Source organism: Amblyomma americanum, chromosome 4 (assembly GCF_052857255.1).
Source record: "Amblyomma americanum isolate KBUSLIRL-KWMA chromosome 4, ASM5285725v1, whole genome shotgun sequence".
NCBI classification, from domain to species: Eukaryota; Metazoa; Arthropoda; class Arachnida; order Ixodida; family Ixodidae; genus Amblyomma; species Amblyomma americanum.
The window spans coordinates 29,845,048-29,858,751 of NC_135500.1; the positions used below are offsets into that span (position 1 = coordinate 29,845,048).

The 13,704-nt window shown below is 47.5% G+C and overlaps 1 protein-coding gene across 3 annotated transcripts in view; it reads left to right on the forward strand.

Annotated features, from left to right (window-relative positions):
• The window catches only part of RASSF8 (ras association domain-containing protein 8), a 146,718-nt gene that overhangs the window by 35,947 nt on the left and 97,067 nt on the right, over positions 1 to 13,704 (forward strand). For all 3 annotated transcript variants that reach the window (XM_077660815.1, XM_077660813.1, XM_077660814.1), the window contains exon 2: positions 1,346 to 1,689. In XM_077660815.1, the coding sequence (XP_077516941.1) occupies positions 1,403 to 1,689 (287 nt within the window). In that variant the 5' untranslated portion in view covers positions 1,346 to 1,402. The remainder of the gene's footprint in view (positions 1 to 1,345; positions 1,690 to 13,704) is intronic.

Consider the following 13,704-nt stretch of genomic DNA (forward strand, 5'->3'; position numbering starts at 1 on the left):
AGGTAAACCACAGCCAATTGTTTGTAGTAGTATTTGTATTTTTGTTTTCCTCTGTACTTTCGGCCAAACGAGCAGAAGTTATTGTTTTTCCCCCCCTGCAATAATGTCTTAAGCGCTGCAGGTATCTGTAATAAATAAATACATAGATAACTGGACCAGAAATAGTTGGAGACAAACACAACTGATTTATTTCAAGAAAAATGTCAATATATACCTACCAAAATGGGCACACATGCGCACAGTCATACCTCGATGTTCAAATGTTTGTCTCCTCCACTTTCTGGTTCAGTTGTCTAGCGCTGTTTGAATTTTCTTGTCACCATGGAACACCAACTCGCCCACTCTGGCGTCCTTCATTTAACTGCACATGTTGATGGTCTTCGCCACATTACAACAAAGGGGAAATTAGGGCTGCTACTCGCTCATCTCTTATTCTCACCTCTGTGGAAAGGACTGTGTTTGTCCCGAAACGTTCGGCTACTAATAAATATTGGTTGGTTCAGTATTTTTCAGCTTTTATATCTAAAGCCCAAGCAGACGGACTTCTCTCAAATATGGTCTCGTTTAAAAATATACTGATCCTACTTGTACTCATTTTGGAGTGTTAGCTATGCAGGGATTCTGTTCAACAAGTCTTATGTATACTCTACAGGCCGTTTTACTTTGCTGCTGTTAAAAGTGCATGGGTCAGCCCAATGAATTGTATTCACACTACTGCCATGGTGGCTTAATGGCTATGGCACTCAGCCCAAGATTGCTGCATTGGCAGCTGTATTTTGATGGAGGCAAAATGCAAAACACATCTGTGCACCATGCAAAGTGAGAGAGCTTGGAAAAATTCCACCTTCGCGCAAATAAATTCACAGATAAAACAAAAGAGACAAGGAGACAACGGACAGGCGCCAACGTCCAACTGTTTATTGCAGAAGCAAAACGACATAGATTTATAGCCTCAGGATACGCCCACTTTTTTCAATCCATGTGCCTTATCACAGCAGTAACTTATCACCTCGCATTATCAGTTTTGCACAGAAAATCGTACTCCGTCTCCTTGTCTCTTGTTTTGTCTGTGTGAATTTATTTGCGCCAAGGTGGGATTCTTCCAAGCTTCAAAAAAATGCTAAACCAACTAGCCCAGCAACATGCCTTGCTAAGAGAGCTCTTTAATGAAAAACAGGTTTTAGCCAGCGTGAATGCATGCTACTCTGCGTAGGGGAAGGAATTCGGAAGTAAAGATGGAACTATGCAAAGTGCGCTGTAAAGAACCCAAGGCAGTCGAAATTACCAAAGATCTGTACTACGAGATTTGCAACGTTGCATGCCACCATAATAATTTTTGTTCCAGGTGATGTTGGGTGCGGGGGACTGACCCGTGGGGTGCGCTGCGCATGCTGTGCCCCCCATGGAGCTCCGTGTGTGGCTGGAAGGTGGCCCACAGCGGGTGGTGTGCGGAGTCACCGAGGCAACCACCTGTCAAGATGTGGTGTACGCGCTGGCGCAGGCGACAGCGCAGACGGGCCGCTTTGCACTCGTTGAACGCAGCCGCCGGGCTGAGCGTGCCCTGGCACCCTCTGACCGGCCACTGCGCCTGCTTGCCCGTTGGGGGCGCTGTGCCTCCGACGTGCACTTCCTGCTGCGGCGCTGTGGTCCTCCTGCCAAGGGGGATGCCCCAGCAGCTGCGACAGCCATGTGAGTACAGGCCTCCACTGCTGCACTGTGTCGCAAATTTCACTGTATCATCAGAGTAGGGTTTTATTTTCCAGTAATCAATCACTGGATGAATCCCTGGCCATAGATAAAAGGCTTGACAAAAGCCCCTTAATTGTTTACATGGGAGCAGACGGAACTGATTGCAGCAAAACAAAAGAAAAAGAAAATGGAGCGAACATTTCGCGGTGAAAATACCGAAGCACCTATGTGCATACAAAAAAGTATGCAACATATTGTGAACAAAAATACAAAGCAAACATCTAGTAATCTTTAATGAGGCAGGTCGAAATTAATTTATGTTGACCATGGCAAGGTTATTATATTTTACAAAAAATCACAGTTGTTTTGAATTATACCCGACTGTTTTTATGTTTATTCAAAGTGGCGGGGAGGTTATGGGTTTTATACCCCTGTCACATGGCCAGTTTCAATGGCCATCGAGTCGAGGGCCTTCGAAATTCCCAATCGCCATCCAACTCGAAGGAGTTGTGTCGCTGCTACACGGCAAATTTCAATGGCCATTGAAGTGGTTCTGGTGTCTTACGCCAAGCTTGTGTGGCGCCACAATCGCTACTTTATATTTTGCAAAAATAACAAAATTATTTGATAAATGTATACTAAATGCTGAAATACAAGCATACGCGCATGTCGTTTAAAACTCTTTTAGTTGCACGTACGTGACGGACAGATGCCGGCACTGCCGTAGCCGCTCTAATACAAGACGAGTCAAAACCAAGCCAGTCCAACTGTGTCGGAGCGCTGCTTTGTCCGGCTTAACACCTCGGAAATCGCCTTGATATCTGAAAAGAAAAGCTATTTGTCTCTTGAAACTTTATGCGAGGGTAAGAATAGACAAATCGAAGGCGACTAAAACAGTTTAGAACACGATATTGCTTTGAGGGATTAGCGACGAAGCTGTTATTGCTGTGAAGCGGGCGGGCAGGGCACCGCCATGTTGTCAACGCTAAGTAGGCAAGCAACGCAAAGACCGCAACGCAAAATTAATGCACTTAAGGCATTTAAAACCAGTCTGATACAATTTAAAATTATTGTACAGGCTGCTTGCATTAAACTTTAGACGAATAATGTTTGTTCATGCTTTAGCGCCATGAATGTATTGTGTACGAAAGTGCGCTTGGCGCCGCTGGAGGCAATGCTAGCAACCTTGGGCAGCGCGCGAAGGCCCTCGAAATCTCTATGGAGTTCCGCACTGCTCCATTGACTCATACTATTGACTCGATGGCCATTGAAACTGCCCGTGTGGCAGCGCTCGATCGTCTTTGAGTCGATAGACTGTCGGTTCGAGGGCCCTCGAAATGCCCGTGTGACAGGGATATAAGACTGTAGCTTGTAGTTTGTGCTAAAGCGTGGTACTGTCCGTGTATCAGTGTTTCATGTCTGCACATTGGTACTGCACTGTTCCAGTGATGCAAGAGGTTTTAAAGGTCTACAAATTTCAGGGGATGAAAAATACAATTTGTTCAATAGACAAAACTCGTACAGACGATCTGCTCTAATGAAGCCATACGAAGTTATTGACATGCGTTTTAGATAGGTGATGTAACGGACCATTTTCTTCTGTAAGACAAGAATACTGCTTATGTTACTGTTGGTGGTAGCCCACACTAAGTTACAATATGCTAACTGAGAAAAGAAAAGAGTGAAATATATTTGCATTTTTGCTTTCAAGGGTAAGCAGGACCGAAATCGAGAGAGAACGCCGGTTACTGGTGAAAGTTGTTTACTCAGATAATGAACTTGAGTGTCCCAATTTAAGTGAGAAGAGAAGTACACCCCGAGTATCTTATGTTCATTTACAATTTGTATCTGGTCACATCCCAAGCTCAGAGCACGAATCATATGCACGGCTTTATTTCTGGCCTGGAATACGATCGCTCTTGTCTTGGCAGGATTTTTTTTATGCGGCTTATTTTTGACCAAGCTGACAACATCCGCAGTACTTCATTACATTTCACTAATAACTGGTCTGTATTTGAACCAGACACGAGCAGTGTGCAGTCACCTGCATATATGACAAAGTGAATTGAAGAATCAATCTTTGCAATGTCATTAATATATGTATTAAACAAGAGGGCTGATTTTATGGATACAGCTATAGTTGGATACAACTCAAGAACAAAGTGGCTTTTCCCTGTCAAGGACCCTGCTAGCTTGGTAATGGAGAGGGTGGCAGATGAAAGAATGGTCCCCCTACCTCTATTGTAGGTGATATTGTGATATTGTCGTGCCACTCCCGGCATTGTCACGCTAGCATGAGAATCGGGCAACGTCATTGGCTGGAACAGGGTCCTTTGATGGAGAAAAGCCACTTCATTCTTGAGTTGTATCTGACTATAGCATGTATTGAGAAGACAAGTTGACGTTTCATCCCACAAATGTAATTTTAAATCGGTGGCCAATAATAAAGCTATGCGATTCGGTTGCCGCTCATACTTCATGGAGATTTTAGTCCCATGTAGTAAAGTGTACCATGCATCATTGGTGTGAATTCAACTGAATTTTGATGCAAAAAGTATCGCAGTGCGCTGACTGCGATTTTTGGAAACTACACGTTTCGGTATCTGCAATGCCTAATCTAGTTGTATCAAAATGGTTTCGCTGAAAATGCACTAAAAGTGCCCGAAAAAAATTAATTTGTCAGTGCGCAGGGCAAAAAAACAGTTTTAAATCACTCAAAATCACCGCAGTTTGCGGAGCCATATCTCGTCTCTCCCGCCACCGAGCGCCGCCATCTTAGTATCGTTCGAAAGCTCAAAGTTCCGCCGTTCCGCTTCTGAATTCTTCAGTCGTTGCCATCTTGTAACAGTCGCACAAACACAAAAGAAGCATGGTTATGCCAGCTGTTTAGTAGGAAGCGCAAGAAAACGGGCAAGGGCAGATCTTCTAGTTCGGCACGTCAGTTAGCCTTCTGCCTCCGTAAAGGGGTCATGCCAAACAGTGTGTGTTGTAGGCCACATGCAGTGTCTCAAGAGTTCAAACATGTCACATCAAGCCCACAATACCCTCAGAGCAACGGACTCGCTGAGGCTGCCGTGAAAATCATCAAAACTTCAGTGAAGAAGACCCGAGACGCGTACCTGGCCGTACCTGCCCTTAAATTGCATAAACTACCGCCACAGCGTATTGCTGTCGCAGCCGCCATTATTGTTTACTTAAAACAAAAGCTACAGTGGAGGACCATAGTGGAGTAGTTGCACCTCTCAACAAGCGACAGCGACGATGATGGTTTGCCCATCGCAACGGGTAAATTATGTGCTGCGAAGTATATCCTGACCAAAAATGCAATTATATATCAAGTATTTAAATTACGAAAATACTAAAGAAAAGCAGTCGAAGCGGAGGCGACCTCGCAGTGGGCAGATATATTATTTAATGTGTGCCGTCATGACATAAGCAAATGCGGAGCGGAGCGCCTGCGTCACGTGCTGACTGACTTGGTAATTGCTTGCTAGCCAAATCCACATCCACATGTGAAGACAAGACTCCGAGCATACTCCGACTGCCAACGCGCGACTTGTAGGGCCTGACAACATTTTGAGGTTTGTGTACCGCCGCACATGGTCGACAGTAGTGTGTGCTTCGTGGAATATACGCGCAAACCCACTTCGCGTTGTATATCTTCGAATTGTCAGAACATCCACCGATTTTTCCCAGACCATAATCATAGCTCTCGGCGCTTTGGATGTGGACTGTGTAGCACGCGTCATCTGTTTGGCGATCAGACCGTCTACTTAGCTAGCCCGCTAAGATGCCGCCTTTAGACAAGAAGCGGAAATTTATGACTGTACAAGATAGCTGCAATTATTGTCCAGGTTGGAAAGGGCAGGAAAAAAAAAAGGAGATTGCCGACGAATTTGGCATTGCATGCAGCTCACTGTCTACAATTTTGAAAAACAAGGCCTCTATTCTCGGCGCTCTCGGAAATGGTGCAAGTGGAAGTAACAAAACGGTGACGGCAGTGGCATTCCCAGATGCCAAGAAGGCGGTGTTTGCATGGTTTTGTGAACAGCGTGCAAATAAAGTGCCCTGTCTGGCAGAATGTTTGAACAGAAAGCGCTGGACTTTGCGTGCATGATCGGGCACAATAACTTCAAGGCGAGTCCTGTCTGGTTGAGGTGTTTCAAAGCCCGCTATGGCATAGTCGCCAAAGTCATCTCCAGGGAGGCAGCAGCCGTCGACCCAGCAACAACATTGTCATGGCTGCTGACCAACCAAGAAGTATTGGACCAGTACAAGCCCCCATGGGGGAAAGCACAAAAAGCGGTGAGTTACGATTTTGCTGTGCGCAAACATGGACAACAGGAGAAACAGCCGCTGCTAGTAATCGGCAGAAGCAAGAAGCCCCGCAGCTTAAGGGGAATCGTAAGCTGCCTGTCCAATACACTGAAAACCTTAAGCCATGGATGACCAGGGCTATATTTGGCGGCTGGCTCGAGCCCTTTGGTGCCGACATGTGGAAGGCAGGCAGGTCGGTCTGCCTTTTTCTAGACAATTGTAGCGCCCATCACGTTGAGGAGGAGCTCACAAGCATGCGGGTAATTTTTTCCTCCTCAAACTGCACTTCCCTGCTGCAGCCACTGGATCAGGGCGTCATTCATAGTGTCAAGTGCGCCTACAGGGAGAGTCTGATCCAGCGTCTGCTCCTGAACCTCCAGCTCAAGCGTTCCACCGACGTGGACATTTTCATGTCGCTTGAGATGATGGCCGCCGCATGGGTTGCGACACGTCCTGTCGTGATTGCCAATTGCTTCAAGCATGCCGGCCTGATTGTCACACAGCAGGCATCATGCGCCGATCCAGTGGCGCCAGAAGATTTGCCCAAAGGCGCACTCGACGACAGTGCTGGCGGCGCATTGCCGCCATTGCTGTCCAACGCATGGGGTGAACTTTGTGCCGTGGCAAACGAAGTCCCAGGTGGTCTCAGCGTCAATGAATTCGTTCGCGCGGATGAAGACGTTGTCGTGCACGAGGAGATGACCGATGAAGCCATCATAAGTAACGTCTGTGAAACTGAAGAAACCGACGATAAAATACCAAAACATCAAAAGAAGACGAACCCACAGGACGTGTTAGATGCCTTGACACACTGCGTTCGTTTTTCGGTGAGCACGACGACGACGTTGCTATTATGGACCATTTTTTGCAGTGCAAAGCAGAGCTTTCAAATTGCTGCAGGGCAAGGTTCGACAAAACAAGCTTACTGACTTTTGGAAATAAATTTTTTTTCCATTTTTATGTCTTTTCTGTCTCATTCTCACACCAACGAAACTCCCATAAAATCGAAACTTTTTGGTTTCCCCTGCAGTTTCGTTGTTGCGGGTTTCAACTGTACTGCGAACAGCAGCGAAGAGATTACGATAGACAACATGGCATGCGGCAACTTCCGACCCTTCTGGTGGAAGGAGTTGAAGTCTGGGTTACAGACTTAAAGCGAAAAGGGAACGTAGTGGCGCCCGCAAGCGAGCCTAGGTCATATATTGTTGACTGGGAGCGGCACTATACGGCGAACCCATCTTATTCCTTTTCTCAAGCCTGTGGAAGAGGCGAGAGTATACGACGAATCTCTCCCTGGGACTTCAGTTTCTCAAGAAGATTCACAAACAACCTGCGCTGACACCTCCCACTGGCACACCAGGGGACGTTGCATCATTCCTACCAAGAGTTTGCTTTTTTGTCAGGGGAGTTGTTTTAGGCAGTAGCCACATGCAGTGGCTAGGCCGTCTGCGTGGCTTGGCTTGGCTGCGCTGCTGTGTGCTCGCGTGAGGCTCGCGGCGGCTGGCACGCGTCTCATGCTCGTGCCGGTATTCGCCTGTCTGGAATAAATCTGTCTGGTTGGCATCTCAACGGTCCTGCTTTCCTCTACTCAACAGTGTGAGTGCTCTTTTTGGTCCCGTTAAGCCTTCGTGGGGCCATGTGAAGCGTCTTGTCAAGATTATGCGCTCAAAGCTGTGGCGACAGATCCAGCTTTACCAAGACTGGCTGAGGGTATTGTGCCAAAGCATGTACCTTGTGGGGGGTCGCTAACAAGAAGCTAACAGACCCTAAGCTTCTAGCGTCGCACCTTATTGAACAGCGATGGAGAGCTGTCCTAGGCCATCTTCTGACCACCTTTTGCAAGAAAAGACGACAAGAAGGAGCGTGTGGTCTTCACCGGTGGGGCATGTGTTCCTGAAAGGATTTCACGCGTCCTGGAAAAGCCGCCAAATTCGGCATTCACCCTAAGGTGCCCGCCCGTGAACTCCTCGCCATCAACAGGACTATAGCCTCAAAGGTGACCAGGAACGTTGCCTACTGGAGGGAGTGAACCGCTTAAAAAGGTCTGCTAAATATCCCATGTCCTGTAAGAACGGTTCCATTATTTTCTTTTCCGTTGTAAAATATTTTAATGATAATGGTTTAAGCTTACTTCAGTCTGACAAAGAAGGTATGTTTGTTGTCATGCCGAATGGCCTTCTTAATGAAAAAGCTTTCCAAGCGGTTCACAAGAATTTTGTTCCCATCAAACGAAGCCACGCCAGGGTGAAAACAAAATTCATTGCCTTTTGTAGCAGCCTACAGTTGTCGTCTTTGGCAACTGACATCAATGCAAGCTCAAAAAATTCCTTGGATGTTTTATTCGCGTCAAAAACACAGAAACCGGATATGCCATTCAGGACTATCGTTAGTGAGAAGGGCTCGTGGCAACACAACGCCAGCCGTTTCTTGCTCAGCAAGCTTAAGCACATTCCTGTTGATGACCCCTTTCTGATAAAGAAGTCACAAGAGGTTGCTGATTTTGTGCAGAATAACGATCGGATGGATTTAGCCTTTTCCATTGATATACAAGATTTGTTTTATTCTGTTCCACATGCTGAGCTGTTAGCTTCGGTCAGAGAAAGCATTGAAGGCTCAGGGGCTGTGGCCTTCCAGAACTCAGCTGTAATCTCTTTAGATAATTTTTTTTAAATTACTAGAATACTACTTGCAGGTAACTTTTATCTCTCATGACAACAAGTTTTTTCTGCAGCGTAAATGCATCTGTATTGGCTCATGTGTAGCCCCCTTTTTAGGTGACATATTTTTATCTTCAATTGACTGCCTTCTTGCACAGACTTTTCAGGGGGGGGGGGGGGGGGCAGTTTTTAAAGTTTTTAGATATGTTGATGACTTTTTAATTATTTTAAGGTCAGGGAACTTTACATCCCTTTACCATATTGTTTCACTTGTTTTAACTACTTTTAATCAACTCGGGAAAGTTTTAGTTTTTACCCATGTTTTTACCTGAAAGTCAGGCATTGCGTTTCTTAGACCTCAAGCTTATGTTCTGCCAAGGCCATATATGCTGGATGTACTCCCCCCGAGCCAAAAAATATCTGCTATGCTTATTCCAAGATGGTTAAACGAGCTATTGCGTCGCTTTGCCTGGAATCTGCGCTTCAAAAATCTTTCCCACATAAAATGCAACAGAGTTTGAATGATCAGGGAATAAAAAACAGCGCAGCGATGACGGGTACAGACGAAGAAAGAAGGACAAGCACTTTCTTTGCCTGTGCCTGTCGTCGCTGCGCTGTGTTTTTATTTCCAAGATGCAGCAACTCGCTCAGTTCTCGGTTCTTTTCAATTCGGTTATTTCAGTTTTTTCAGCTGTCGCTAAAACTCTCCTGCAGAAGCATAAAGCCACCCAGAAAAGATCTGAACCCCCTTCTTCAAAGCCGGAGGTGCTCCCTTATGTGCACCAACTCTCCCACCACCTGAAAAAGGTGGCCGGCAAGCATAATGTGCCCTTAGTGTTCTCAGCACCCAACAAGCTGTTGAGCTATGCTCTCGTATCACTGGTTGTGGCGGCAGGGGCTGCAACAAAAAACATGGGATTGCCTACGCTTAATGTGCAATAGGTGTGGTGTACTGCATTCCCGTCTCATGTGGGGCTTCATACGTTGGCCAAAGTGGCCGCTGTATTAAAGGAAAGCTGAAGCGGTTTTCAAATTGCATGAAACGCTGTGGTTGGGAAGAAAGGACCTTGAAAATCGTGTGTAATTTTTTTCCCGATTCTGTCCGCAAACAGAGCTGCAATCGCTTCTTAAAAACCCGCTGCCGGCACGCCCTCGTCGCTTCCGGAAGTGCTGGGTTGGGGGACGGCCGAGAGGGAAAACTGGTGGAAGTGACGCCATTCACGGAGAGTCGGCCGGCTGTCTGGCTGCGCTTGCTTCGCTGCGGCCTGCACTTTGGTGAACCACTGAGTTAACGAAAATTAACTGGGTTAATGAAATTTCCAGCTTGCAGGCGCCGCCATGAGGTCGCTTCTCTATTACTTAGCTTCTTATCCGGCGGTGGCACCAGTTTTCTGTTTAGTCTGTAGTTCTCAATGATTTCGGAATAGGGTTGCGCGCGCTCGTCCAGGTTCCGACAGTCCGGCGGTTCCACAGTTACCCGGAAGCACAGAATATGGGAATGCGCTGTCTACTCCGGAGTCGACAAAGATATTGATGGCAGAGAAAGCTGGGAACCCCTGCTGCGCAGCGAAGAACCGACTCGGCAGAAACAAGCCAATCCGCCTGGCGGCTGAGGCCGCGAAGAGATAAAATCCCTGTCAGCCTTTAATCACGGAGGCTCTGGCCCCCGCCCTCCAGGCCTGTGTGCCGGGGGCGGTGAGTAGTAAGAGGTCTCCATTTCCGGTGGAAATAAAAGCTGCCATCCATCCATCCATCTAGTTGAGATTTCCAACACGTGAAAATGTCGCAACTTGACTTTCGCTGCCGGCGCACTCCGCGGCGTCGTTGGTTCCGCCGTTTTCTGAAGCTGCTGATGGCTCGAACACGCATGGTGAAAGTCCAAACTGTTCAAAACTTCTTAAATTATCCATAATTTCCAAAATGTAGTCCTGAAAAGCCAGCTGATGCAACGCACTACGCAGCAACGCGTTGTTGCCGGGCGGAGATCCCCGTGGATGACGTCACGACAGTCCCGCCAATCGCGGGCAAAAGCGGCGTTCGCTCGGCGCCCTGAGGCGATGGGGCGTGTTTTCTTCTAAAAAACAGCTTTTTGCGTTTATGTCCGCTCTTATTGAATGAGATTTTTTCAGCGGACTAAAAGCTATAAAATGATGTAGAGAACTCATTTTTTTCAAAAAGTGCTTCAGGTTCCCTTTAATGATCGGCTATGGTAGCATGCCAGAAACATAGAAAATAAGGACACTAGTGCGAATCTCGTGCAGCACCTTGCTTCTTGCACGTGTATGGCAAGATTGGAGAAGACCACGATTCTTGGCAAGAGCGATAATGATAAGGCTAGGCTCGTTCTAGAGTTATATCAGAAAGCTGTCCGAACGTTGTGTCAGTGACACGTCTGTGCATGTGTATTCAGCTTAATGTGCTTTTTTAGATTCGTTTTCTTTATTAACTTGTACGCTTGACTGATGTGCGGTCTTTGTGCCTTCTCTACACGCATGCTCGACATTCTGCTCTTATATATCCCCTGTACTACAGCATGAATAAACAGTTGGTAGTAGCGCTCGTGAACGCGTTTTTGTGTCCCCTACTCCGTCCCTTGTCCGTTTTTTTTGCGCTTGCTACTAAACAACATGCATCACTAACTAGCCCGGCAGCTTGCTCTCCTGGGTATGCCAGAGGTGGTCACACACACCCTGTGATGAAAGAGGGCCTCCGATTGGTTGCCGGTTTGAAAGGTGCCTCCCGATTGGTGGCTGCTGCGGCAGCGGGCAAGCTGGCAACCACAGTGGACCGCTGTTTGCTTCACAAACCGTGCCGGAGTCTTCATTTGACACGCCGAATTCGGATTTCCGAGAGCCCCCAGGTTTGTGATAGGTCATCGCTCGTTTGAAAAGAAATTTTCGATGTAGCCTGCTTCCGGAAAACGGAAGCGCAAGCCTCCTACGGCGAGAAAAAGACGCCGGCCAGCGGGAGAAGCGGAGCACCTGACTGAACATGCGGAAACGCGCCGTGCTATCTTGCACCACATGAGTCCAGCAGTGAAGCCGACAATCGCCCTGTGCCATCGACGCCAACAACCCAGTCGACGGAAGACGCGCCAACGGAGTCTTTCACACCTCTGCGTACGGCCGCGCGAATGGGTAGCCGAGATCGCATCGTTGGTCGCGAGTCGAAGGTCACTATCGCCGGCAGAGACGGTATGCTCTGTTTCTGGCGCATCGTGCGACACGGACACGCAGCCTGCGAGTGAGCCGTAACTGTCGACGAGCTACAGTGTGATCGCTGATGATTCACCGGACGAATCGTCGCCTGAACGTCGCGCCATTCAGCTGTGCCTCGAGGCGCGTTTCGTGTTGGCAGAGGCGCGTTTCGTGTTGGCAGAGACGGCAGAAGCGCAGACATGCAGCGTTCGCGACTCGCTTCGCGTAGTGTCCATAACTGAACAGAAGTTTGGTCAGCACTGTCAAGGGACGAGCATGCCTCGCTTTTTGCGATAGAGACTGCAGTAAATGAAGCAGTCGTGAAGTACAATTCAGGGAGCCAAAGAGCCTACTCGGCAATGGGTGCCACCTTCGGTCTACACCATGGTGCCCTTGCCGTCCAGAGGGCTCAATAAAAGGACCAAGAACACCTGAAGGAAGCATCCAAAGCCCGCCAAACAAAGAGGCTAAAGTGCAAGAAGATGCCTGACAGCAATGATGCAAAATATTACAGCTCTGGTGCTTTCTAATAAATCTGCAGTGCTTGCAAAACTTTCGAGCCCGTTTTCTCAATTGTGCTTTTTTTTTTTGTCGATCACCTCGCTCGTGGAACGCATAGCACAGCAATGGCTGAACTGATTTTGATCCAGTTTGTTTTGCTTGATCCGTAAACTGTGCTGCACTTAAAGACAGTCCTGAAATGTTTATTTACCTTTCTGTTATTTTATTATTTCACAATAATTACATGGCATTATGCAGTGAAGCAGTCAAGTGCATGTCATGTTCAGTTAAGAATTATTAGCACACTAAAAAAAAAATCAAACTTTGTCTGTGTGCAGATTAGCCATTTGGGCAAACACAAAGTATTCCCGGCTCACTACTATGTTTTGTTGCTGTGCCAGGCTTTCCACAAGCAACAAACTTGTAAATTCTTATAAAACTAAAACTAATGAAGATATCTTTATGAAATTTTATATTTGTCTCTTCACTGCAATGCACAGCATGTGTGCCAAATTTCAGCCCTTTCTGCCAAGAAACAAAAAAGTTAGTTCTGATTCCTTCCTCCTCCCTAAGAGTTGGGGCACTTGGCTACTGATCCGCAGTACCCGGGTTCCATCCCTACCGGGGTGGCCGCGTTCTGATGGAGGCGAAACACTAAGGTGCCCGTATGCTCCTTTATCCCTTCCCTTACGGCACTGTTCAAGTGTGCGCGGATATGTGAAACAGATACTATGCTATTTCCTTTCCCCAGAAACCAATTTTCAAAAAGCCGAACACGAGCCTAGTGCTCCGGTGCATGCCAAAGCAGGTTTTAATTGCTGGAGTACTCGCCTGTGCTGCCGATGCTTCGGCGTAAGCCGTTCCAGGTTTTCGTAGTGCCACGGTCGCTGGGTCGTGATTACGTGGTGTACACAACGCAGTATGGTGGTTCGGGCACCACTGTGACGCGTTCTGTTGGTGCCGCGAGCTATGTGGACAGCAGTGTGGAGACGAAGCATTTGAGTAACGCCGATATAATTGAGGTTACATGCTGTCAGCAGACGACACAGGGCTCACGTGCGGTGAGCACAGCCGACAGTAATGAGTCCGACTGCGGCGACGAGCCTATGCCACCACGAAGTGCATGTGAAGTAGCGTCAGCGCTCAATGTTGCAGCACACTACTTCTTTGCCATTGTGAACTTGGACGCTGCGCGGGAGCTCTTGGGCAAACTGCAGGTGATGCTGATGGAGCCTCAGCTGAAGAAACGCAAGTGAACACGTAGATAGAGTTCTCGCGGTAAAATGAAGAGTTGAGCCGTTGAGCCTCCTTTGAGGTCTAGGCTGTGAACTCCGAGCTCCTGG